Source organism: Saimiri boliviensis, chromosome 2 (genome assembly GCF_048565385.1).
Source record: "Saimiri boliviensis isolate mSaiBol1 chromosome 2, mSaiBol1.pri, whole genome shotgun sequence".
Classification (NCBI taxonomy): domain Eukaryota; kingdom Metazoa; phylum Chordata; class Mammalia; order Primates; family Cebidae; genus Saimiri; species Saimiri boliviensis.
In genome coordinates, this window is record NC_133450.1 from 9,989,122 (window position 1) to 10,014,673 (window position 25,552).

Below are 25,552 nucleotides of genomic sequence, written 5' to 3' on the forward strand. Positions count from 1 at the left end.
CCCCTTTTTCTGGTTTCTTTAAGAAAGTCCTCTCCTACAATATGTGGTTTTGGTGGAGCTGTCAGTCATGGTGCCTTTCTCCTCCGAAGTCATGGGGCTGGGTGTGTGTCCCAGACTGAGCTAACAATAGCACCGTATCCTTTAGACCAGGCGTCCCCAAACTTTTTACACAGGGGGCCAGTTCACTGTCCCTCAGACCGTTGGAGGACCGCCACATACTGTGCTCCTCTCACTGACCACCACTGAAAGAGGTGGCCCTTCCTGAAGTGCGGCGGGGGGCTGGATAAATGGCCTCAGGGGGCCGCATGCGGCGGGCCGTAGTTTGGGGATGCCTGCTTTAGACACTAGGACTGGTTCAGGGGTGGGCATAAACCAAAGCCCTAGACTTTTCTGCTGGATCTAGGAAGGGAAGGCTATCTCTCTCCCTTTAGAATCTATAAAGTGTAAGTGTGGAACTGATGGAGAGGCAGAGAAACTTTTCTGCTGCAGGAAAGGGAAATGGAGTGAAGCAAAACTAAGAGAAGACAGAGAGCAGTAACATTGATTTGAGACCCTTGTTCAAGCCATACCTGCAGACGGAACACCTTTGCACTTCCTAGTTACATGACCTTTTACATTGTATTTTCTGCTTCAGTTTGATTGTGTTGAATTTGTCACTTGCAACTGAAAGGATCTTCAACTACACGATTTCTTTATCTATGAAAAATACAATTTTGTACAAGACTTGAGTATTAAATTAGATCACGGGTGTGAAAGAGATTTTAAAAATAATGAAACACTGTACATCACACTCACACTTTGTTGGTAGGAATGTAAAATGATGCAGCAATGGTGGAAAACAGTTCCTCAAAAGGTTAAACATAAAATTACTATATGACCAGCAATTCTACTCCTAGGTGTATACCCAAGAGAATGAAAACATACATTCATACAAAAACTTGTATGAACATTCTGCTAACATTATGCTACATTCATGAATGGTAGAATTGTTACCAGCAACACCAGCAGCCCAAATGTCATAGCCACACTATTCATCATAACCAAAAGTGGAAACACCCAAATACGCATCATTTGATGAATGGATAAACAGAAGGTGGTGTGTCCATACAATGGAATGTTACTCAGCGATAAAAGGAAATGAAATACTGATGCATGCTGCAACATGGTTGAACCTTGGAAATATCATGCTAAGGAAAAGAAGCCAGATTCAAAAGGTCACGTGTTGTATAGTTTCATTTATATGAAATGTCCAGAATAGGCAAATCCATAGAGACAGAAAATAGATTTGTGGTTGCTAGGGGCTGCTGGGAAGGAACGGGGAGTGTCAGCTCACAGTTACAGGGTTTCTTTTTGGGGTGATAAAAATATTGTGAAATTAGTGTGGATGGTTTTACAATCTTGTGAGCATACTAAAAACTACTGGATTCCATGGTACATGTTATGGCATGTGAATAAATAAGTTAAAACACTGTATACATGTAAAGAGTTATTATTATTATTAAACAGAAACCACAGCTTTCAGAAAGCCCTTCAACCAATTCTCTGTACTTCTCCAGCCTTAGAGTGTGGGTTGTGCTCTTGTCACTCATATGCTGTCGCCTTGGGCATGATTTAAATACTGTTTGATAATGATGAAATAATAAATGATTTTAAATATATTAATAAATAATAGATTATGATTAGATAAATAAGTATGTGGTTATGTCTAGTCTCCTCGGCTCCATCACCAGCTCTCCTAGTGCAGGCTGCAGAGCACGGGGCACAGGAGGCACTCTGTAGGATTTGTTGAAAGAACAAATGAAGGCATACCTCTCCCCCCACCCTCCCATGTTACACAAAAGCACACGTAGTGATCCTCAGGACCCCCATTCCCCAAGCCCCTGTGAGGATGGTGAAGGTGAATGAATGGTAGAATTGTTACCAGCAAGACCAGCAGCAGCGCAGCCAGGACAGCCACCACAGTGCGCCCCTTCAGCAAGCAGCGTACAGACTCTGAGCAAAAGCTGCAGACCACCCACATGTCAAAGGTGCCTGGGGCGCCCACCAGCACTCCCTGATCCTTGGGGAATTTGCAGTCATTGCACGTGCTCCAGGTTATTCTGACACACCTGGAGATTTGTGCAAGGCAGGGACATGGGCTGCAGCCCATTCCCTAGCTGTGAGGTGTTCTACATTCAGCTCAACTGGCTTAAACTCAGCTCAATAAAGGGGATTCACTGTCACATAACTAGTAAGTCCCGAGGGGAACAGAGTAAAGGGGTAGCTTCATTCAAGGGTTCAACAAGATTCTCCATTCTGTCATCCAGTGTCCACCTCGTCCCAAGGCCAGATCCTCCTTCCCTACCCTAACCCTGTGAACTTCTGCGACTACAGAGATCCTTGTCCCAGCCTGGGAGAGGAGGCAGGAGAGGGAGAGAGGGAGAGGGGAGGAGAGAGAGTTAGTTCATCTGTCTGTTTGTTCTAAGGGCTCTTTTAGAAAGGCAAGAAAGCTTGCTTCCTGGAAAATGTTTTTCTTTAGTCTTTCTAAAACTATCGCCTGGAAGGGTCACACACTGATTCATTTTAGCCTGAACTGCACACCTCCCTCCACACACACACACCGCAGGGATGGAATCACCTTCCCGAAGTCTGTGGCTGAGTGGGAGAGGTGAAGATACTGAAGTAAAAACCCAGATAGTCACCCGAAAGAGAGTGAGGTTGGTAATCAAACACAATGCCACATCACTCATGTGAACCTGGACCTTCTCAAACTCCAGCTTATCTTCAGGGGCTCTGAGTAGCATCCCCTCTGGGAAGCCCTTCCAATACCTGGCAGATAGAAAACTCCATCCTCTGTGCACCCACACACCACCTGTACTCACTTATCCATCCACCCACCCACCTACTTGGTTCCTGGGTGTTGGGGGCTGAGTACTCCGTTGTGAACTGGAGATTTCTACCCTGATCGTGTTTTCGGCCTGCACAGGAGAGAACAGTTAATCAAATGATCACACCGATTGATGTCTAGCTTCTCCACTAAGTGCAATGAAGAAAAATGAGGGAGAGCGGGATGGGGAATATCAGCATGTGTCTGGGACCCCACCTGGTGGGGATGGTAATAGGGAGCGAAAGAAGGCTTGCCTGAGAAAGTAGGGGAAGGGTGTTCTGCTGTGGCTTTCCCTGCATCCTGATCTTTCCACCCTCTGCCTCAGCTTCCTCCATTGGTGGAAAGGCCAGCCTCAACATCTAGGATGGAAGTCTAGGGCCTGGATTTAAAGCTCCTGAGATACATGTGCATTGAATTTAACTGTCAGTGATTACAAGGGGGAAAGAAGGCGGCAGGGTTCCAAAGAAGAGCTTCGTGCTGTGTTAAGCTCGAGCGCGCGGTGCACCTGGGTGCTTTGGAATGCCTCAGGTGTGGAGGTTTGGGGAGAATGGCAGTGGAGGCGAATCTGCACGTATTCCAGGGTCAGAAGAAACACTGCAGCCTCTACAGTTCAAGCTTCAGGGTGCAAGGAGACACGGGGGTGTCTCAGAATGGACCTTCGAGGGACATCCACTCACTTGGCCAAGGGGACCTGAGTTTTTGCAGGTGTTCCTGAGCCAGCTCGCGTACTCTGAGTTTTGTGGAGCTCTTTTCACTGAGAAATGGGAATAGAAACCACTTTTCCTGAGCAGAATCTGACTGAGGCGGTTGGTGCTACACTGCTGAGGGAGTTCCCAGGAGCAGTGCTCTGGAGTATTCTCCCGAGGATGAAGTCGGGTCGGAGAAGGAGCGCGGCGGAGGCGCGTCGAGGCAGCGCGCCGCCTGCCCAGGTGGCAGAGCGGCCGAGCCTGGCCGGGAGCCCGAGCCGGCGTGGTGTCCGGGGCCCCTCCCCGCGGCTCGAACCCTCCCACTTCCTCTGAATGAGCCACAGCTGTCAGGGAGCCGGGCGCCCCGCGCAGTGCAGGCTGCAGGCGCCGCGCCGAGGAGGCTGCCGCTCTGGCTCGCCGCCCCCCGCCGCTGCTGCACACCGGACCCCGCCGCCGCGCCGCGGGACATGGACCTGCCCAGGAGCCTGGTGGTGGCCTGGGCGCTCAGCCTGTGGCCAGGTACGTGCCCACACCCTTCCTCCCCTTGCCTCTCGGAGTCTCTCCCTGGGCCCTCGGGGCTTGGATCCAGCAGCCGGGAGCGGGACGCGACGCGCCTCCTTGGGTCAGACCTTGGCTGCTCTTGGGGACGTAGGTCCCCCAGGGACTGGCCGCAGTCTAGCGGTTCTGTCAAGCTCAGCAAAAGAGGGCGGTGCGCGGAGGCTATTGAGAGCCGGGACTCTTTGGTGTGTTTGGGAGGAGTTGAAGAGGCTAGAGTTGAAAAGCGCCCTGATGTGGTGGCACTCCCGGGTGCCTCCAAGGGCCACGCCGGGGGTCCCGCACAGCTGCCAGGGGCACTCGGGTGTGCCGGGAGCGCAGAGGGCGCGCGGCCACGGCTGGGGAAGCGGACAAAACGCGCCGAGCGAGCGTGCCCCGGCTGCCATTCTGCCTGGCGCCGGGGAAGCATCTCAAAGTTTGGAGAGCCCGGCGCGGCGGCCCCGGAGGGCTAGGGAGTGGGGGGTGGAGGCTGCCCAGAGTCCCTAGGGCAGAAGACAGCAATTCCCCGGGGCGATGGCCCGTAGGCGGGGGCTAGCCCTAGTCGGCCGGGCCAGCAGCGGCGGGACGCAGCTGCGCAGCGCAGGACCCCCGGAAACGTTACCTGACACCCGGGGTAGGGACGCGGCATCGCTTCCCAACCGGTGCTCGGAATTATGCAATTATTCTATAATCTGGGGAAAGCCGCCGTCTCCTAGACGCGCGCCGCCGCCTAATGCACTCCAGGTGTAGGGGCGCGGCAGGAACCTCCGGCCCGAGGGGCGCACGGCCGGTAGCTGGAGGCCAGCCCTGGGCTCTCCGCCGAAGGGTACCCGGGCCCCGGCGGTCCCACACCGGGCGCCCCAGCCCCACCCCCCACGAGGGGCGGCCAGTGATGCTGTTCTGTAGAAGGCGGCCGAGTGCTCCGGCAAGGGCTAGCGCCTCGGGTACTGGCCGGGTGAGGGTGCTCGACCTAGCCTCCCCTTCTGCGTGGGCTCCAGGCCCGAGCTGGGGCCGGTAGTGGAGGACAGATGCAGTGGTAGCGGTAGAGGTGCCCTCAGGGAGGCCGCGGTCGGGATCGGGGTCTCCACCTGAGCTCCCCGAGGGCGCCTCTCCCGCTTGCCCCACTGTCAGCTTACAGAGGAGCTTCTCAGAGGGTCCCTGGTTGAAAGGGCCTCTGGCTAGTGGAATCCTAGAGTCACAGTTTAAAACAATCATTGGGCCGGGCGCGGTGGCTCAAGCCTGTAATCCCAGCACTTTGGGAGGCCGAGGCGGGTGGATCACGAGGTCAAAAGATCGAGACCATCCCGGTCAACATGGTGAAACCCCGTCTCTACTAAAAATACAAAAAATTAGCTGGGCATGGTGGCGCGTGCCTGTAATCCCAGCTCCTCAGGAAGCTGAGGCAGGAGAATTGCCTGAACCCAGGAGGCGGAGGTTGCGGTGAGCCGAGATCGCGCCATTGCACTCCAGCCTGGGTAACAAGAGCGAAACTCCGTCTCAAAAAAAAAAAAAAAAAAAAAAACAATCATTGGTGCATTGAGTTGTAGGCGGCTTGGATGGGAAAGCAAGGGAAGAACTGCCAGCAGGCCAACATGCATCTAGAAGCCAGCTGCAGGAGGAGGCCAAACCCATTTAGGTGTATTTGGACAGCAGGCGAGAGGCTTCTCTAGGACCTGTCCTCCTATCATGAGGAGATCCAGCCACAAGAAAAGAGGTGCACTCCTGTGTGATTCCAGACGTGTGGCTTCATCAGAATCTTGAGAAGGAGTGGCTGCCTTAGGGGCTAGGGACCACCTGGACCTCAGGAAGCTAAGAGCAATGGCTTTGGAATCAGACCTGGCTTCCACTTGGCTCTGCACCCGGCTGGCTGTTCGATCTTGGACTGGTTATGCAACCTTTCCGACAGGTTTCCTTATGTGAGGAAGGGAGATACAAATTCTGAGTCCGTGAAGTTGTCAGGATGCAGTAAGGCACTGTAAGAAAAGCCCGAAACCCAGGGCTGGGTGCACAGTAGGCTTTAATCAGTGGTGGTTAATGTTGTTTGTTACTCAAGGTGGGGTGGGGAGAGAACAAGGACATTAAAGGACCTTTGAAAACACAGGATTTGTGAGTCAGAGCTCCGCTTATATGGCGAAAACACTCCTGAGTTATGTCTGGTCAGTTGCGTTGTTGAAATATGGGATTCATTAAACATATCAATCAATGTTGGAACAACGACATCCGCTAGCAAGGAGCTGGGGGTGGGGCCCAAGCATGTGTGCAATCTGGGTCCTGCCTGTAACCCAGAACAAGCCAAGGCCAGGGAAAGCTAAACAGAGGGACCAGGGAGTGAATGGCGTGGGGAAACCAGGAGCTGGGTGTTCAAAGAAGTTTAATTTCAGCCAGATAAGGAAGGCTTCCTGGAGGAGGAGATATCATTCGAACTGGCCCTAAAAAAGGGTGTAGAGTGTGAGTGGGCCTTAAAGTGGGAATGTTCATATTTTGGAATGTTATTTTCTGGGACTAGTTGAAGAAGATGATGAATATTTTAAAATCACTCTGGTCAGTTGAAGACTAGAAGGGTCTCAGGGATCACTGGGTTCATTCCTCAGGCTCCATGGATTCAATGTGAGGATTACCAGGAAGCTTGTCTACTGGCGATAGCAGTTTGGCTGGGCAGGGGACCTGTCAGAGGCCAAGGGAGAGTGAGACCTCAAAGCATCTGCTCTCCCAGAGCTCCAGCTGCAGGTTGGACAGTGTGATGGGGTAGACAAAACTATCAGGAAAGCCTAAAAAAAAAAAAAAAAGAAGTAATCAAGTCCAAAGACAGAGGAGATCCATTGACAAGAGTTTTACAGTCATAACCTAGCTGTAAGGGTGATGATTCTTAGAGGCACAATCTTTGCTCAACACCTGTTATCTGCCAGGCTCCATAAAGACACAAAGTGAGATCAGACACAGTGTAAGGGTGAAGGCCCTGGAGTTTCGCTGCCTAACCTAGGCCCTGCCAGTTAGGGCTCTGTGCCTCAATTTTCTCACCTACAAAGTGGGGGTAATAATAGAACTTAGAGTTATCACAAAGTTTAATGCTTAGAAAATGCCAGGCACATATTAAGCACTCATGGCGATTGTCTTCTCTGGCATCCGCAGCAGCACGCAAGGTATTGACTATTCAGGATCTGAGGACACATGGAGATGTAACTTTCAAACTCAAATTTATAAGAGAAGTTTAGAGGAAGTATATTGAAGAATCAGCAGAGATATACATGGCAGGGCCCCAAATAAGTGAAGACTTTCCTAGCCCCTCCCCCAAAGCCCTGGCCCAAACTCTTGATCGTAATAACAACTCAGGGTTGCTTTGTATGTTTATTTACCATCAAGGCTGTCTTGAAGTCAGTATGTTCTTGATGTGGGTGTACTGTGATGCGGCAGAGGAGAAGGCCCATACCACACAACACGGCCCTTGTGGGTGGGGGTCCTACCCAACAGAAAGCCTCCCGTGGAGAAGCACGGTGCTAGGCACCGCAGGTGTGCAAAGGCTGCAGCGGTGCACGTCCTGCTCCCAACCTCTCCTTCCCAGTGGTCAGCAGGAAAGAAGGGGAAGTTCGTCACTTCACCCCATTGCTTACCTGCTGGGAACTTGTCAGCCAAGCACCTCAGCTGCCATTAGCTGAAGAGCTTCTGGATCTTTCCATATCACAAACAGGCCCTGGAGTGAGTCTCTCTTTCTGCTTACTCACCATGCCCCCATCTCTACCCCACACTGGACCCCCAGAGACGGGATGTCTAGCTCCACGTTCCTCCCACCGTTCCCAGCCCATCCAAGCAGGGCTGTGAGCTCTGGAAGAACTCAGACAGTATCTTACCTCCACCTTGCCCTCTCTGAACCTCTTTTTCTACCCTGCTGTAGTGGGAGTTCATCCTTCTTAGCAGCAGGGACATTCCCTTCTATTCTCCCTCCCTTCCACCAACACACCCAGATCCTGTCACTTAGGATAAAACTATGTTCTGAGCTGCGCTGGCTTGGCTCTTGCTATGTAGAAGGGAATTTGGGGAATTTTAAAAGCCCCTGTTTCTTCACAGTGCCTGGCTTTGGGTGTTACTGTCTCACCCTGGGCTTCCAATGCTTACTTTGGGACTCAAAGTCGAACATAGTCCTAGGATCCATCATAATCCTGCCCAGGCAGTGATGGGCGCTGGCTGACTCAGGGAGGGTCAGCTACAAAATCAGCCTTAAAAATCCTCTCATACCGTTCAAAAATGGCATCACCGCTGATCCTCATCACTTAAATCCCCTTCCCTGCCCACCCACTCCCCACCAACTGAGGGCCACCAGCAAGGATTCATAGGCATTTGGAACTTTCCCCTAAGCAATTGTGAGCTCCAAAGACACCCCCACACCTTCAGCATGGAGTGCTCGCTGTAAGAGCTGTGGTCCAAGGACGACCCTCCCCAACCCCAGCATGCAGATCCTAACTGGGTGAATTCTTCATCAGACGCCCAGAAGTTTGTTACCAATGACGGGAGAGGGAGAGGAGGAGGCTGGCGGTGGTCATCTTGTAAATCAAAAATCAATGAGCTGCAGAACAATTCCATGGAGGGTTTTCATACTGTATACTTAAGACCTGAGTCACAAGCCGTGTGAAATCCCACCTGGAGGAAAAGTCAGTGTGGCCAAACCCGCGCTCCCTGCTGTCTCTCACTTCCTCCTTCGCCGAAGCACACACGAGCAGCAGAAATAATCGGCATGTGCATGGGCTGAGGACCCAGACTGCCTGGACACAAATCCTTTCTAGCTGGATGACCCTGGATGAGCCCCCCGGGCCTCATTTTTCTCAGGTGTAAAATGGGCAGAATAACGACTTCATAGGCCAGCCATCAGGTTCAGTGGTCCCTGTGTAATGCATTTGTGTCAAGCGCTGAGAACAGTGTCTGGCACCCAATAAGCCCTCAGCTGACAGAAGCATTAGTACTCTTCCCCTCATTTAATTGATGTCAGGCACTGTGTCAAGCACTTTCTCATATCTCAATAAGGCCTTGCTACAGTTGCACAAAGTCACTACTACAATTCTGCTATTACCGGGTTACACATAGGAAGTTAAATGGCTCATTCAAGGTCACGTCCACAGAGTAGGATACATTGTCGGGATTTGTCTGACTCCAAGGCCACTGCTTTTTTTTTTTTTTTCCGCTTTTTGCTTTTTTTTTTTTTTTTAAAGACAGTCTTACTCTGTCACCCAGGCTGGAGTGCAGTGGCACGATCTAGGCACATTGCAAACTCCGCCTCCCAGGTTCGAGTGATTCTCCTGCCTCAGCCCCCTGAGTAGCTGGAATTACAGGCCTGCACCACCATATCCAGCTGATTTTTGTATTTTTAGTACAGATGGGGTTTCCCCATGTTGGCCAGGCTGGTCTTGAACTGCTGACCTCAGGTGATCCACCCACCTCGGCCTCCCAAAGTGCTGGGATTACAAGGGCCACTGCTTTTAATCCATGCACCATACCCTCTTAAAGAAATGGACCATGAGGGCACAGACAGATAGCTCCTTGTTGAAGGAGCTGTCTTCAGGGGAAATGAGATCAGTATGCAAACACCACTCCCACAGGGACACCAGCTTCTAGGCTCATCTATACAGTGATTCTTCCAACAAGATGCTGGCTTGGTAGAAGTAGTCCTCTTATGGTGCCTGATTATGTGAGACCATCTGTCCCCCTCCCTTCTCCCCACCTGGCTCAGGGCCCACTGGGCTCTGACACCTGCCCCCAAATGCCCAATGCCCTGGAACACTGTCTGCCCAACTGTCATCCAGCCCATTCTCAGGGTCAAGGTTTGGCAATCTCCTCCTCCCTGCCCTGCCTGTTCCCATTCCCCTAATCAGAACCTGCTCTGAGCTCTAGGCCTAATGAGTTAATTCATGCTGAATGGCACTAATAAGTGACGACAACGTGATGTGTTCCACTCAGATGAATTTCCGTTTCAATTGGCTGTGCCTTGAGCCCAAGTAATAAAGAGCTAATGGTGGGATGTCAGGCACCTGGGCCAGCCAGCAGGTTAAATAGGTGAGGCTGGACCTACCTGGTATAGTCCAACTACTCAGCCCCCTACTCTATCACTAGTCAGATGTGACCTACACAGCCCTTGTTGCTGATGGGCAGCCTCGTTCTATAATGTAGAAGAACCCAGCTTGTGGCTTGGGTGATGCAGCTCTAAAGCGGGCAGAGGTTTTTCCACGTGGCATGTGGGGTGAATTAGGCAAGTTGCTATAGCAATGCACTCCAGGATTCCAAACAGGATGACACAGAGAAGGGGTTCCTGCCTACACAGCTGGGGCTGACAGCTTTCTTCCCCCGGCAGCATCACTCAGCTGGGCCAGACGACCAGAAATCCTGACCCTGCGGATTTTCAGGGCCCCGTTTCTTCCCTGCAGATCAGAGGACTGGGCCTCAGGAAGGCCATGGAAAAATCGTGAAATGGGCAAGGGGGTGTAGCTCTCACCAGTCCACAAAGAGCACTCCCAGATGTTCCTTCTATGAGTCAGACCAGGCCAGCTGAGGCCAGAGGTCCTGCTGAGACAGGTGTGTCCATTAGATGGATGGAGAAACTGAGGCGCTTGTCCCCACCTCCTCCAGGCAGAAGGGCACAAAGCAGTCTCCATTCCCTCCCCATCTCCTGGAATTGCTCTCTCCCTGGCACTCATAGCCCCTGCATTCACAGATCAGTGGCCCACATGAAGTCCCATCAGTAGTTTGCAGACAGGGTTCTCTGAGTTTATTCGAACCACATACAACACATGCAGGACCAGTTACTTAATCAGAAGGACCCATTGCAAAATGAAAACGTGAGACCCTTTGTTTGAAAATGATTAAGAATTTCTAGATGGCCACAGCAGGGCGTTCATTTAGCTCAGGGCCTTTCTGAATGCAAGGCCCTTAGCCACTGCCCCTGCCAATCGTTCATCAAACCAGCCCTGCTCACACGGCTCTCCCCACGGGCCTGTCATTTGGCAAGGAAGATACTCTGATCCCACTTTACAGATGAAGAAGCCGAGTGGCCTGTCCATTTCACCACCATGTGCTGAGCACCCACTAAACCCCAGGTACCTCCAGGTTCTGGGAATTCCAAATTAGATAAAGCGTCATCTCTGCCTCAAGGAACATGGGGAAGGCATCCCAGAGATTCCACAGACTGCAGGGCTCGTGCCAAACACTGATGGTGTCTGTGGAGCAATCCTAAAGGCATACACCAGACTGAGGTCATCTTTAAGCCATGGAATTAAGATGCTTCTGTCTCTAGTTATTGCCCCAAGACTGCTTTGGGAACCTTTTTAGGAGATCTCTGCATCTTCAACGCTAGGCTCTAGAGCTTCTACCTTGGCAGACTTGAGAAGCTGGGACTTAAAATTCCTGGCCATTTGGCAGCCCCAAGTATTTGTAGTGGCATGGTTTTCCAGGGCCAGTACTTCCAAATAAGGGGTGACCTGCCCACATGGGCCTCTCATCTCATTCTGTCATAGAATTGTAGAGGGTCAGTGCTAGGAGGGAAGGCAGGGACCAGCAGATCCAGTGGTCCTTCGTCCCGGGCCAGCATGAGAATGATGATGTAGAAGAAAACTCATCCGGGCCCTGCCCCAGAACACAGCATCACTCTCCACACTGGGGCCCAGCAGGGACATTTTTGCAAGCTCTCCAATAATTCGAATGGGCATCCAAGATGGAGGATCACTAGAATAATCTAAACCCAGTCCCCCCTCAAGCAAAAAAGCAAACACTCCCCAGGGAAGGGAAATGACTTGCCTAGGGTCACACAACACCAGTGGTAAAGCCAAGATTTAACCAGCTAGCCTGACTCTCAGTCCTTCTGGAACTGCCCGGCCTGCAGTACCACAGGAATCACAGCTTGACAGTTTGAGAAGCTGAGTGCAAGGCAGACTTTGCAGATTGGAGTTGGTCGATGGGGAGTGATGCATTGAAGATACTCTCTGTGTACCCTACAAAGCATAAGCTGCCTGATCCCTGTGCGGCCCCAAGGGGGAGACCAGGAACACCAAAGAGGAGCTATAGACAGATTGATTTGGCTGAGGATGCCAATCAAAGCCGTCCACAGAGAGATACGCCAGCACTGGAGTGGGGAGTGATGGGAAGTGTTGACAGGGGTTGGTCAAAGTCCATTAGGGTCATGCCAACCCTGTGCTCCTGGGCCATGTTGAAGTGAGGGTTCAGGTGAAGGAAGCACCTGACTCAGGATGGGCCACTGGTAATGCCAAGCCCAGGCTGGGTGAGGAAGCACTGCTCCATCAACCAGAAGGGGGAGGCTGGCCTGGGGGGTGGACTGAGCAGGGGGACCCCTGGGACCTCCCTGAGGTCCCCAGCTCGGGTTTCTTTGTCCTTCCTGCCCCCTTCATCCAGAGCTTTGTCCACAGCAGCCAAAGTGAGGCTCAAACACACACGGAATTGTCTTACTTTCGTCCTTAAATCCTCAATGGCTTTCTATCATTGGGTTGAGTCCAGACTCTCTGAAAGAGCCAACCAGACCAGGCAGGAACTGCCCACCCTGGCCTGCACTCAGGACTCACCTCTAGCAGAGCCATACGTATGGGCACCTGCACACCCCAACAACACCCCAGCGAGCCTGAGCTGCTTCGTTTCTTAAACACACTGAGCTCTCTCTGGCCTTCACTCCTGTTGTCTCTGTCTGATTCTACCCTTCCCCTCGTTTCTTCTGGCTACCCCCCCTACACACACTTATTCTTCAGGTCTCTGTTCACCACTTCCTCCCCTGACCCCCTCAGTCAGTCAAGGGGGGCCCCACTTGTGTGATTCCAAGGCGTCCTGTACTTCCCCCATCATGCAGTATTCCAGCTGCCTGGACCCTCCCCGACTGCAGGGGGAGCACCAGGAGAGCAGGGACCACATCTCTAACCAGCCACTGTACCCCAGGTCCTGCACAGCACCGGACCAGACATGGCAGGTGCTCAGTTAAGATGTGTTGAGTGACTGAAAGAACTCTCTGCCAAGTAAATGGAAAGTGATGGAAGATCAGAATAGATGTCTTAAATTTCTTTGCACATACACTCCAGGAGATAATAGCACAATAGCCTTTGTGAGTCAGGCCCTGGGAGGTGCTCTAGGGATAAAAGATGAGAAGAGAGAACTCCTGTCTTTCAAGGAGCTTATGGTTTAGTAGGAGAGAGAGTTTTTGATTAATAAGTACAGTGCAAGGGAGGAAGTAATGACTATGAGAGAGCTATAGATAAAGGACTCTGGGATTTGAGAGGTGGGAGAGAGATCATTTGTAAATGCAAGAAGAACTGGATCTGGCAGCAAGAGGGTTGGGTAGAGAGTTCACCCGGGCACACTGCCTGAGGTTTGGTCGGCCGGACGCTGGAGTACGTGCTGTGAAGAAGGGCAACAACAGAACAGTGGGCTGAGGCCACCGAGAGGAAACCGAAAGCCAGCTAAGGCATCTGGATTTAGCAGATGGGAACCATGGAAGGTTTTTAAGGGAGAGCAGTGACATGCTCTATCTGTGCTTGGAAGAGCTTCCTCAGGTGGGAGGGGAGCAGGTGGAATGATCAGATGGCTATTGCAGCAACCCAGCAAGGGGACACCAGAGTGAAGTGAGGTGCTCTGATGCAAAAGGGGTGAACCCAGGGGGACAGAATCTAACAGAGCCCGGTCACCAGGGAAGGAAAGGTGTCTGGGAAGCCAAGGGCAGTGTCACCAACCTGAAGAGAGATGTGAGAGGAGAAGAGGTTTGAGAAGGGACGTTGAGTCAGGCCTGGATGCTGACTTTGCAGTGCTCGTGGGCGAGTGGAGGTGGCCCTCAGGCAGTGGGATGTTGCTTGGGAGCATGCGAGTGAGTGGTCAGACTAAGAGTGGTTTGACCGGGGGCTTTCACACAGGTGTGCCTCAGTGTGCAGGCCTGAGTGAGAGTGGGCATCCCACAGCGTGGAGCCTCCATCCCTCCACCCCTTTGCAGGCCCAGAAGCAGTGATTCGTGCCCCAGACTTAAAGAGAACTCAAATTCTGACTTTAAAAGCCTTTCAGAGCAGAAGAAACCAACCAGAGGGCCAGGCCAGACCACAAGCCAAACATCAGCTGTGGAATGTGCTTGCTGCTGACGGTGAGGCCAGCCAGGGGCAAAGGCACAGACAGGCTCCCCAGCAGGCCCTACCATCGTCCTGAGCGTGTCACAGTTACCACTGAGAATACCACCGCTCTTAACTCTCTTTTTACAAATTTTTAGTAAACACATAATAATGATTGTACCTATTTCTGGGGTACATAACATCCTCTCTCTTCAGTGTGGATCTGTCTGCGTTCTAGCCCATCTGAAGCCCCACCCAGCAGGCCCCACATCACCCTTGTGTGAAGGCTGTGATCTCCCAGCCATCTTCCCCACTCTGCTCAGCCCTAAAAACAAAGACCAGGAGGCAGCCTACCTGAGGGGTCAGGGGCCAGCAAAGCTCCCATGGCCTGTGGCCACAGCCCCCTCACCGGCTCCTTACGTCTGCCCTTGTACCCAGCAGCCAGCGGGCTGCCAACCAGAATATAGGTCACATCATGTCATGTCCCCGCTCTGCTCCAAAGCCTCCAGGGCTCCCCGCTTACTCTGAGTAAGAAAGAGGTCCCATATGATCTGGCGCCCCTGCCTTTCTGACTTCATCCTTGACGCCTTCCCCACTTACTCAGTCTGCTCCACCCCCAGGGTCTCCGGGCTGTTCTTCACACACGCCAGGCACCCTGGGCTTCACACTTGCTGTTTCTTCTGCACGACTGATCCTCCAGAGAGCCTCTCTCACTTCCTCAGGTATTTTTTCTCCCATGGAGGCCTTGCCTGGGGCTCCTAACTAAAATTCAACTCCCCTGCACGCACTCACATGTATAAACTCCCCTCCTATCCGCCTTCCCTGCTTTAGTCTCTCCGAGGCTTCTAATACTCTCTCACATTATTACCTGTTTTATTTATCCATGTTGTATATTGCCTGCGCCAATGGAATGTAATCTTCCTGAGAGCAAGGATTTTTGTCTGTTGAGTTTACTCATGCATCCCAGGGCCCAGAGCAGCACTTGGCCAGAGTACGCAAGTGATAAATAGTTCAAGAATGAGTCAATCAATTGGTTAAAATCTCCCCACCAGCCTGTCACAGTTGCTAGAAATCCCATTCACTAATCAATCACCCCTTCTAGATAAGCCAATCACCCTTCTTAGGACCGCAGTTGACTAGGTGCGTACACATTCTGGCCTGACTTTTCCCTGGCCATCTGGTATCAAAAGCTTTCTTTCCAAACAAGAAGAGGTTGGGGGCCCTTGAGCATCTGTTACAAATGGGCAGGGCAAGGGAAGTTGCTGAAGGGCGGAGGGGTTCTGGAAGGGAGGGAGGGTTCTGGAAGGGAGGGAGGGTTCTGGAAGGGAGGGAGGGTTCTGGAAGGGAGGGAACCTTTCTAAGGGGAAAATTGGTTCACAGCAGGCAATCCAGGTCGGCCCAGCTGGCCCCTGCTGTTCATCACTATTTACTATGGCCCTGAGAGGAGACAGGAGAAAGGTCTTGTTTTTTTGTTTGTTTTATTATACTTTAAGTTCTGGGGTACATGTGCAGAGCGTGCAGGTTTGTTGCATAGGCATACACGTGCCATGGTGGTTTGCTGCACCCATCAACCTGTCATCTGCATTAGATATTTCTCCTGATGCATCCCTCCCCTAGCCCCCCACCTCCCTACAGACCCTAGGGTGTGATGTTCCCCTCCCTGTGTCCACGTGTTCTCATTGTTCAACTCCCACTTATGAGTGAGAACATGCGGTGTTTGGTTTTCTGTTCTTGTGTCAGTTTGCTGAGAATGATGGTTTCCAGCTTCATCCATGTCCCTGGAAAGGACACGAACTCCTCCTTTTTTATGGCTGTGTAGAGTTCCATGGGGAATATGTGGAAAGGCCTTGTTTTGACACAGTGAAAACCTAGGTATATAATGGGACTTCCCAGGAAACAAGGGGGTGGGGGGCATGCAGCAGAAGTTTAAAATGCCTCCTTTCCCACAAAAGGCATCATTCATATGTCACAGAATGTGGCCATGTCATTTAGCACCCAAGAAGGAGCTGGAAGTGCCCAGAGAAGCTGGTGGGAGCTGAACATAGACCCCAGATTACAGTCTAATCCCTGAGAACCCCACCACCAGAATCTGCCCTGTTGGCTTGGGAGATGTCGTGAAAACCATTGCACAGGTGGGGAGACTGAGTCTGAGCCTAACAGTCCATAGAGAAGCCTGTTCCACTGCATGGGGTTTCAACACTGGTCTTGACACTTATTAGGAGTGTGCCTTGGGCAAGTCACTTCTTCTCTTTAGAATGTATAACCAAAATTATAATGCTTTCCTTGTGGGATTAATATGAAAAATGAGGGGGAAAAATGCCCCGAAACAAACAGAATGTCTGGCAGGGATGAGGTGCTTGATAAATGTTAATGGCGACAGTAATACTAGCTATAATAGAAGTTAAATGACTTGGCCAAGATCGCCCGGGTGATAAAGTCACAGCCTGGCATTTGAGCCAGGCTGTCTGACTCCAGCGACTGCCATTCTGAGAGGTCAAGGGTGTTGCCCAAGGTCATGCATCTGCTGCTAAACAAGAGAGCCAGATCCCTAACCTCTCAAGACTTCCGTTCAATCACTTCTAAAATCAACGTTTGACCTTCAGGTTTCTGAAAGCCCTTTAGGGGCTGTGCTTCCATGAACATTTCCTGAGACAGAGCCTCAATTCTCATTATAAACTCAGAGGTAACAGGAGACAGAAGTTGACAACAGGGACTCTATTTCCAAACTGCGGGTCCCCCCGGTGCGTGGTTGCCCTTTCTTCATCCACACGTTCAGGAGGGGTCCTGTGTCTCAGGGGCTCCCTGAGAGGCCTCAGCACCAAGTATCTGCCTGGCAGGGTCCTTAACAGAGCCTGAACATCCCAAACAGAGGGCCACCCTAGGCCTGTGTCCCTCCAGTGACCGGGGACTCGCCACTTTACGTGGTAGTGCTTCATTTCCTAGCAAAGGCAGATGGAGTCATGAGCCCTTGACTCCTTTAAGAACCTAAAAGTAGCAGTAGACATTTGAGATGGTTTTGCAACCCTGAAAAATGGGCCTGTACTGAAAACCAAAAGCACCTCTGCATAACTCTCAGAGAACAAAAATACTTCCACTTCCCAAAGTCCCCCATCCCCACCAAGCCTAGACAATGGCATCTGGTGAATCTCTGCTAAATTCCATGCAGCCAGAGAACTTTTCAGATGGGTGTGGGTATATTCACTGCAGGGCGGGCCCTGCAGCCTTAGAAGGGAAGGGCCCCCACAAGTCCTTTTTTTAGTTTGCATTTAAAGAGCAGGGCAGACTGGCTCAGGAGTTCTCTGGGTCCTCTTCACCCTACTTCCTCTCGTCTGAGGGAAAGCCCTGCCACAAATTGCATATCCTGAGCCTCGTCTTGCTCTTATTTCGCCCAAACACTCTCTGGGCTGCGGCTCATCCCCCTTGCACAGGGCTCTTGATCCGCACACCCATGACAAGCAGGAGACAAGCTTAGGAGCTGGAAAACCAAAACCAAACTGTCTGAGCTCTTTGAGATGGTTAGTATGCCAGGAAAGGGAGGGACTCACTGTGCAATTCGGCTCCATCTGAAATGGCCTAAAGCCAGAGTCAGTGTGGGCAGGGCCGCCACGTACAGCTGTACTGGCTGTGCGCTGCGTGATTTACATCAACTATAATGTCAACAGCATCCTCGGCAGCTGTGTGGTGAAATGACCTCAGGAGCGGATGAGGGGAAAGAAAGCGGTAAAGGTGCACACAAATGGGCTTTTAAAAATCCGACACAGGGACTTAAAGCATCTAGGCCTGTGTGTGCTTTTCACAGATGAGGAAACTGAGGGCCAAGGAGAGTAAGAAATTGGTCCAAAGTTGCAAAGCAACTTAGAAACCATCCTGGCAATAGAACCAGGACTTCCGAATCCAGTACTCTAAGTTCCTCCCCTCCCTGAGGCTCTATCACTTTCCTCTTCAGCCCCTTGTTGACAGGGTAGTGTCTTAGAAGCCTGAATACTTCTATTCATCCTTTCCATCTCATTTAACAAATGTATACAGTTCACCTATTGTGTGCTAAGCATTGTTCCAGTTGCTCGGGATAAAGTGGGGAGACAGACACACGAATCCTGATTCTTGGGATGGGACGGAAAGAGTTCCTATCGTTGGAGAGGAATGGAGGGCTAGAACCTGACGGATTTGCTGAAGGGAAGTGAAGGAAAATCATGAGGAATGATTTCCAAGCTTCTGGCTTGAGCATCTGGTGGGTGGTAATGCTGTTTCCTGCAATGGGGAAAGAACTAACCCCGGAAGAGAAAGCCTGGGCTCCTTTTCCATCATGTGAAATGGGAGATGCCGAGAGACATCCAAGTGAAATGTCCCATGAGCAGCCAGCGAATTGATTGTGGGGCTCAAAGGGCAGGCCTGGGCTGGGTGGGGTGAAATATGGAGCTAGGGCCACTTTGAGACCAAGGCCCCATACACTCGCTGAGATCCTGTCTTGGCAAGGTCCCCCAGGTGTATATTTGTGGTCACATCTCTTGAGACCTCAGTTTTCCGCACAGCTTGGGGGAGTGTTGTATGAATATGTGTGCGTATTCATGTATATGTGTGTGTGTTTGTGTGCATGTGTATGTGTGTACATGGATATATATATGTATGCATGTGTGGATATGTGTTTGAGTGCGTATGTGTGTATATGCATTTGTACTTGTATGTATGTGTGTGTGTGTGTTAGTCAAGAGTTCATTATACTTTGGGTGAACTTACAATGAAAAGATTCGTAATATCAATACTGATGTTTATATATCTTCATAGCAGCCCTTGAATGCTTCTTTAAGAAGGAGGTGAAAGGGATAAATGATGTAAGACAGAAAAATACACTACCGTAGTTCTCAGAAAGCCATGACCCTTGTTCTTGAAGGAGGTGATCCGCTGTCTGAAGACACGAGATGGCTGTCCAGGGCTTGGAGGAAAAGCGATGTCAATTACGGTCAATCTCAATGTGCTGTTTGCTGCTTTAAAGTTTGAGGCCTGTTTTCCTTGAGCTTGAGTTCTGCTTAACCAGCCCATTGGCAAACCCCTGATTTCTCAGAAAAAGATACGAAGGGTGGCCAAGGCTCTCACCAGCACTTGCTTGCTCTCTGTCTCCCCGTCTCTGGATGCTTCTCTGAGCGTCTCTGTTTCAGCCCGCGTGCCCCCTACCATAGCCAGCGTTTAGTCTCCTCAGCGACCCCAGCAAAGGGACCCTCACTCCTCCGTAGGCTGCCCAGCCCCTGATGGGTTGCTTGTTTCTGATTTGGAGAATTCTTGCTCATACAACGCCTCGGTGGCTGAGGGGAGGCTATTGTGATAAATCCCTCATTGACAAACATCAGTTTATCTACCACAGAACAGGACATGGAGGGGTTGGGACAGATAACAGATAAGGCTTTTGATGAGATGACAAGACTGAAGTAGGAGGGAGGGAGGCAGGCCAGGGCCAGGGTGCTTCAAGGTTGCAGGTACCCAGTGTATGATGAGCACACACCAGGGCCCGGCTGAGAGAGGGGAGGTAGAATTGACAGAAGACAGCGGGTGAATGGCAGGCCGCCGTGAGTCCCTCTGCTTAGGCCCTTCTTGGATGGATATCAAGTTCATCTGATAAGCTCACCCCGGCGGCGGCTGCACCTGCTTCATTCTTTCTGAGCATCCACATCAAGGCCATCTGAGTCTTCAAGACTCTCAGCTGGAGTGGACCCTGGAAATCACCTAGTGATGGCTCCCAGCCCCCATAGGAGACACATGAGAAAGGGCTCTGCATCCCAGTGTGTTCTTTTTCACATGCTTAACGTTCAAGAGGCCGTGCGAGCACCTCCCTATCTAGGGATCTTCCTCCCAGGGAAGGTGGACACTGGCCGTAGCTCCATGACACGGGGATTACCTCAAACCACTGGCCCGTGCGGAGCTGCTCCCTGCCAGCAGCAGCAGTGGGTGTGGACTGAGGACGTGCTATTTCCCAAATGAGATCATCTCCCCCAGAGATCCTGCTAAGAAATGAGTGCCATGCTCATAGCATGGGGACAGATGACACTTTTCCACGGAAGTCCCCATGCTGCTGAAATCCTTCTCCTTTCCCTCCTGTGGCCAGTCTCTATCCAGTCTTCACATGAACAACCCTCTATCCCTGGAACCCCTCCCCTTTCTGTAGATTCCGTCAGCAGAGAGCATTTCTTCCTCCCGTGATTCCTCCCCATCTTCTCCAGTGAGCTGCGTTCTGACCCGCACAGAGGCTGGGGAAGCCAAGAGCCACATCCAGAGACGAGGAAGGGACGGTGATATCATGGTTGGAAGAATAAGGAGCAGGAGAGACTCCACAGAGCTTCCTTCAGAGAAAAGGGCAGCGGGGTGAGGCCCAGTGAGCAGAGATAGGCAGTCCACCCAGGGACAGTCATCTGGTAGAGAAGTAAGATGCTGATGAGTTGATCAGAGAAGCTAGAAAACAGGGACATCTTTTGCAAGAGTACAGGGGAGGGATGCATTCCTCTCCTGGAAAGAGCCAAGTTTGAGCACATTTTCTCTAGCACACAGGAGGGTATCAGGGTTGTAAGAAGTAGCTTGGCATCACCAGGCCAGCCCCAGTGGCAGCCTGCCACTCTAGCAGCAGGGCAGCCCGGGTGGGTTCTACACTTCGGGAAGAGGAGTTACAGCTCACCTTCATGAAGGGCTTGAGGGACGCTTGTCCGGACCCAAGTGCTGGAGGGGAAGGAGGGGAAGGAGGGGATGCCCTCAGTCCCAGAAGCCAATCTGATAGACGCTTGCAGAAGCACTGGCCGTCGGTCAGCCCACGGGAGTGCCCCCAGTGCCCATCTGCCTGCTCCTCCCCTCTGAGGGGAGATAGATTTGGAAATAAGTCCAGAGGAGGAGGAACACGCAGACTCAGATCATCCCTACTGGAAATGTTTGTAGACTGCTGGCCCCACTTCCTCATTTTCTAGAAGAGGAGATGGAGGCCCAGAGAGGGAAAGTATCTTGTTTCAGGTCACACAGCCAGTCGAGAAACCAGGTCTTCTGATGTCCAGCCTAGTTCTCACCACAGTGGTCTCAGCACTCAGGAGGGGGAGTTATACTCCCATGTCCCCTTTGCTGAGTCCTGGAACCAGCTGTCCCAAAGTCAGAAGTTCATCCTGTGGCCTTTGACCTTAGCATTTCCGCCCTCCAGCCCCGTCTCCCCAGTAACAGTTCCTAGAAGACCTCAGGGAGAGAGAAGTTTCTGTCGTTCCAAGGCCACAGTCATGCCTCAAGGAGCTGGTGCTCCCTGCCTGCCTTCCACGAGTTTGGAATTAAGAGGGGGTCTGATGGCAGCCATGGTGCCCTCCTGCCCACTTGCCCTAAGTCACCTCACTGAGGTTTCAGCTGCACAGTCCAGCTCTGGGGCTAGGCTGGGCTTTCCATGGAAAGGTGACAGCATTGCCTGGACCCTCACCAAGGCCTCTGTCTTTCTGATATCTGGGTGTGTCCAGAAGCCCCAGCCAGGGCAGAAGGACCCTGCGGCCAAGTCTCCATGGAGCAGGCAAGAGGGGAGAGAGAGCTGGGGCCTGGATGATGCTGAGCGTTCAATGGTGATTTTCTTTCATTCTTTCCTTGGCTTGGGAATACAAAATACTATCATTTTTGCCTGGAGATTTCCCTTCCTAAATGCACTTGGCTCCGGCCAACATTAAGATGAGTTTGCATTCCTCCACACTGCCTGGTTTCCAATTCTAAATTGTTTGCCGAGACTCAAAACAGATTGCTTGAGTGCCGACAACTGGAAGTCAACCGCACATCTGCTCAAGGGAACCTCACTGACACGGGCCGGGGTGGGCCTTCGATGTTACAGAGCAGGAGCCTCTCATTTTACAGATGGGGAAACTGAGGCCCAGAGAGGCATCAGGGCTCTTGGTGGACCTCTGGCTGAGTTAATGACAAAGTTGAGATTAGAACCCAGATCACCCCACCCAAGTCCACACTTCTCTTGACTTCGCTTCAGGCTCTAGTCGACTTACAGACATGTCTGTTGCCTACCCAGTGTGGCTGCAGGCTCTGACCCCCACAAGTGGTGTCTCAGCCAGCTTGGTGTCCCCACTTCCTGTCACGCAACCTGGAGCTCCATAGACTCCAAATAGAGGTTTCTTGATGTGAAGGACCGTAGAGGGAGTAACACAGGAGCGGTGGTGAACATCGCTAAGTATGAAGACAGGCTGATGACCTTAGACGTATTGCTACCCTGCTCTAAGTCTTCTCACTTACAGCAACAACTATTTTAAACCCAATAGAGTGGTTCTCAAACTGTGTTCCCGGAAGCCCTAAGGTTTCAATGAAGTGTCTTAGGTTTGCTACTGAGGGTGGGAAACTCCCTACCCACTAGTCCTAACCCCAACGTCCAATTCTTGTGTCTGTTTTTTATGTACGTAGTTTATTCAAAAAATGTGGGATTCACTACAGAAAAACGAAGTTTGGAGGCTAATAGATTATTTGATCTGGAAGATTCCTACTTGTTCTTAAAGATAAAATCATGGCTCATGCCTGTAATCCCAGCACTTTGGGAGGCTGAGGTGGGTGGATCATTTGAGATCAGGAGTTTGAGACCAGCCTGGCCAACATGGTGAAACCCCGTCTCTACCAAAAATACAAAAATTAGCTGGGCACGGTGGCACATGCCCGTAGTCCCAGCTACTCGAGAGGCTGAGGCAGGAGAATTGCTTGAACCTGGGTGGCGGAGGTTGCAGTGGGCTGAGATCATGCCACTGTACTCCAGCCTGGGTGACAGAGTGACACCTTGTCTCAAAAATAAAAATAAAAAACCTAATAAGTTGCCCCTCCCTAGTACCATTTGCTACACACCACCTTTGACCCAATGGTAGCTTGTCTGGTGGGCAGTTCCTGGCATGCCCCCTGGCAACTGGAAAGAGAGAAAATGGAAGCTCCATTCTGCGCAGAGCTGCTCCAGAGCCCAGAATCCGTGTGAGTGCCTGGCTGGCCGCTGGCCTGTGTCTGCCATTCTCAGAATGATTCGGGACAACCCAATTATCAGACCTGGTGCATGGCTGAGGCAGGAAGAGGCCATGACTTGCTTGTTAGGTCACAGGCTACGTCCGGGCCCAGCCCTGCCTGATGTTGGGCCTTCCTGATGAGATCTTGGAAGTTATTGGGGTGCTACCCCAGAAATCACGAGTCCCCAAAGATCCCCAGCTCCCCTTTTCCTTGCCCTCGTCCAGTCATTCTGTGAAACTGTTTCTCCTCCTCCCTGATGGCCCATCACTTACGAGCTGAGCTACATCAATTACCAATTGCTTTAATAATGTCCTGTAACAAGTAATACCCCCAAATCTCAGCAGCACCTAATAATAATTGTTTAGTTCACATGTCTATGGTCAACTGGGGCTGGGGGAGTGAACCAGTCCGAGCTAAGCTCAACTGAGTGGCTCTGCTGGGCTCACTGGGCTTGCTAGTGGCTTCGGGGGTGCTGACCTCAGCTAGGGTGGGCTGGGACTACCCAGCTGTGGCAGCTCTGCTCTGAATGTCTCTCACTCTTCCTAGGGTCAGGGGACTCGCCGTCTTACACTGCTGCCGAAAGTGTAAGCAATCGGAAATAGACAAGGAGTCCTAAGGCCCAGGCTGGGAAATGGGCACACGTTATTTCTGCTCCTATGGCCTAGCCCAAAGTCAAGTCGTTGGGGGAAATACACTCTGCTCTTTTAGAGGCAGGAATTGCAAAGTCCCAAGGCAAAGGGTGTGCATACAGAGAGGTGCAGAATGGAGGCTAATGACGCAAGCTGGAGCAGGACCACTTGGTTTCGTATCCCAGCTCTGCCACCCACTAGATGCGTGACTCGGGGCGATTTACAGGATCCCTGTGCCTCTAGCTCCTCAATTCTGCTGTGAAGTCATCCAGACTTTTAAGCCTTTGGGACTCTGGCTCTGTCCTTCTGGTATACCTGGTTTGCTGTGCTCTGCCTGTTGTGATCAGGGAGCCACCACTCAGTGCTGTAGTGAGCAGAGGGTGTGGGCCCAGGATGGGTGAGTTTTGAAGAAGGGGTGTTGTGGGAGGGGGATAAGCCTGGGCAAGGCCACTCTAGGGTGGTGGTTGTTGAGAATGTGGTGGTGGTGGTGGTGGTGATGTTGTTAGAGCTGAATTTTCTACTTTAGCTCAACACATTTTCCTGAGCACTGTGTGTGCCAGGCCTTATGGTGGGATAAAGGGGTAAGTAGAACCCAGTTCTCCTCCTCACATTGCTCAGTCCTAAGATGGGGAGAAGACTGCAAGGAATCGGCTCTGCTCGGTCTACACGTCTAATCCTGTTACTTAAATATTCACTCAATACCCTCCATGTGGCGATGCAGTCAGAGTTGCTACCCATGGGACGCTCATAGTCCACTGTGAGTTCCCCGTTGGCTGAGCAGCTGCCCATGGGGGTGGACCCACACACTCTCCCCACCTGCCTGGGGGCTTCCCAGGGTGAGGGCATAGTTACTAGGTCTGCTATGAGAGCAGCAGCTCCCCAAGCACAGGCTCCCTGCTTCTCCCCAGAGTCAGAGTGTTCCCTGAGCTCTTCTGCAATGGAGGCCTTCTTCCCTCATCAAGGTATCAGGGAAGCTTCCCAGGGAAGGACGTGCGTTTGTGCTGAGGTCTGAAGGTGATGGGAAGCTCATCAGAGGCTCAGGCAGAGGAAATGGCACGTGCAGAGACCGTGGGGCAGAGGAAGCAAGGTGCATCTGGGGGAGCAGAAGAGGGACCTAGAAGAAAACTCACACAAGACACAGCTGGGGAGAGGCTGAGGGCCATGGGGCCACATGGAACATTTTGGACTTTCTCCCAAGATCCCTGGGCAGCTATTTGGAAGGCGGAGGAGAGGCAGGGAAATGGAGCAGCAGCGCAGCAGAGTCTCGTTAAGCTGGAGTGAACACTCCCTGCGGAGCTATTGAATGGCCTTAGCCACCTGCTGGCTAGCAGCCCTCAGCACCTGAGACCAGGACTGCCCTGCCCGGCGGTAGGCGGCGGCCTCCACCTTAACCTGCCGGGAATGGAGTGGCTTTGAGAACTGTGAGCCCCAAATGATGCTCTGGCTTGATGCTGTGGTTTCCCTCCCTTCTTGAGAAGTGCTAAGTGCTAGAAGCTTCTCTGATGCGGGGACCAGGTCTCCTCATTCCTCCCTTGCTCTGTCTCACTAGGGCCTATTACAGGAGCCTAGACTTGGGTCCCTGGGCTTCCATGAACACTCCCAAACCTACCATTGCCTTCCTTCCTAAATACCTCTTTGAAATGATGGCCTTGGGCAGAAGGGCAGGCTGGCTGGCTGCACAGCAAGAAGCCCCGTGTCTTCCTTACTCACTGGGGCAGAAGGGGCAGCAATGCAGAGCATGTGGAGAGCCAGCCATCTGAATTTCTTCCTCACTTTCAAATGAGTAGCTTT

At 51.8% G+C, this 25,552-nt stretch overlaps 1 protein-coding gene across 1 annotated transcript in view; it reads left to right on the forward strand.

The window, feature by feature from the left end:
- The first annotated feature begins 3,906 nt into the window (after window positions 1-3,906).
- Window positions 3,907-25,552, forward strand: part of ITGA11 (integrin subunit alpha 11) — a 148,734-nt gene continuing 127,088 nt past the window's right edge. Inside the window, exon 1 of the mRNA XM_003929689.4 lies at window positions 3,907-4,071. Coding sequence (XP_003929738.3) covers window positions 4,020-4,071 — 52 coding nt within the window. The 5' untranslated portion in view covers window positions 3,907-4,019. The remainder of the gene's footprint in view (window positions 4,072-25,552) is intronic.